Source organism: Colobus angolensis, unplaced genomic scaffold (assembly GCF_000951035.1).
Source record: "Colobus angolensis palliatus isolate OR3802 unplaced genomic scaffold, Cang.pa_1.0 Scaffold35, whole genome shotgun sequence".
Taxonomy (NCBI): domain Eukaryota; kingdom Metazoa; phylum Chordata; class Mammalia; order Primates; family Cercopithecidae; genus Colobus; species Colobus angolensis.
Genome location: NW_012116821.1, coordinates 8338338 through 8340170, shown reverse-complemented (window position 1 = coordinate 8340170; position 1833 = coordinate 8338338). Strand labels below are relative to the sequence as shown.

At 37.6% G+C, this 1833-nt stretch overlaps 1 protein-coding gene across 1 annotated transcript in view; it reads right to left on the bottom strand.

Annotated features, from left to right (window-relative positions):
• Positions 1-1833, bottom strand: part of OSTM1 (osteopetrosis associated transmembrane protein 1) — a 58761-nt gene that overhangs the window by 46156 nt on the left and 10772 nt on the right. Inside the window, exon 2 of the mRNA XM_011952890.1 lies at positions 1147-1261. Coding sequence (XP_011808280.1) covers positions 1147-1261 — 115 coding nt within the window. The remainder of the gene's footprint in view (positions 1-1146; positions 1262-1833) is intronic.

The window sequence follows — 1833 nt, the reverse complement described above, 5'->3', positions numbered from 1 at the left end:
CTTGCTCTGTTGCCCAGGCTGGAATGCAGTGGCACAATCATAGCTCACTGCATCCTTGAACTCCTGGGCTCAAGGGATCCTCCTGCCTTAGCCTCCCAAGTAGCTAGGACTACAGACACATGCCATCATGCCCACCTAATTAAAAAAAATTTTTTTTTGGTAGAGACGGGGGTCTCACTGTGTTCCCCAGGCTGGTCTCAAACTCCTGGGCTCAAGCAATTCTGCCTTGGCTTCCCAAAGTGCTGGGATTACAGGTGTGAGCCACCTCACTGGCGTTATCTCTACTTATTGAAACAATGTCCAATAGTACAGGCCTAGGTTCAAAAGGTAGCTCCTCCAGGAAGTCACTTCATATTCTCCCCAGTAAACTTTATTTTCTTCTTCCTCCAAGGACTTTATAACTTTATTAAAGCATTTATGTGTCTGTCCTAGGTTGTATTTGTAAATATATCTTTCTCACTCACTAAACTGAAAGACTTGAAAAATAAGAACTGCCTGGCACATAGTTGGTATTCAAAACACCATCTGAATTGGAATAGTGATTTTAATTTTTCCAAAGACTATCTAAAAATAGATCTTATTTTATTACACAATTACACACAAACCTGCAAAGAAGGTAGAACAGATGTTATCATCCCGCCCCACCCCCTGCCACACACCACTTGACAGATTACTGTAAACATCATCATTATTATTATACTAAGCAGTTAACATTTCTTGAACATTAAATATGTGTCAGGCGTTGAGCTAAGTGCTTTACACAATTTACTTCACTTAATTCTCAAGGCGACTATATAAGATAGGTTCTATCATTACCACCAATTTACAGATGAAGAAACTGAACTTCCAAGAGGCAAAGTTTTTCTCCCATATCTGACAGCTAGTAGGTTAGGGCTGGTAAGTGGCAGAGCTTAGAATTAAACTCAAGTCTGTGTAAATCCAAAGCACATAGTAATGGCTACAGTTTTCTACCTTTCACCATTTGCTCAGTTGCCATTAATAAACCATGGTGTCCATGACAGTTTATTTAAACTTAGCAATAAAAAGTATTATCCAGCTTCAAAGATCCCAAAATTCACTAAAATAAAATCTGACATTTGTACTACTGAACTGTAACTGCAACAAGAAAAAGAAAGAATTACTTACTTGCACAATTTGCCTCCTGCCATGTGGTATTAAAAAACTCTGAGAGAATCACAACTATTTGCATTCTATCTGCCATTAAGAGACTTCTGGCACAACTCTGACTCTCTGAAGTATTCTATAACAAAAACAAGAGAGAAAAATACAATCTGAGTATTTTTAGACTTTGCAAACAATTTGAGGCAAAAACCTTACAAAAAATAACATTTATTACAAGCTTTGTAACATTTTGTTTGATATGATCAGATAATGTTAACATTAATAATAACAATGATAATAAAGTAATTAGCAGCTAACATTTATTGGTACTAGGTTCACCTGCAAGGGAAGAAAATCTTTGTACCTAAATAGCTTGTACTCAGATGGAAAAATACGCTTTTGCAGATCATTTTAATAATGAAAGAAACTCATGCTATGCAAATAATAAATCCAAGTTCCCAAATTATTTGATCCCTATCTATTTCCTTTCCCTTGTGCCCCAAGCAAGGAACTAAGTCCTGCTGACCCTTAATTCTTTCAAAGTTATTTAACTCCTACTATTTACTAGGCACTATAAAAATCCTGAAGTTTTGATGATATAAAAAGTATAAAAGAGGCCGGGCGCGGTGGCTCAAGCCTGTAATCCCAGCACTTTGGGAGGCCGAGACGGGCGGATCACAGGGTCAGGAGATCGAGACCATCCTGGCTAAT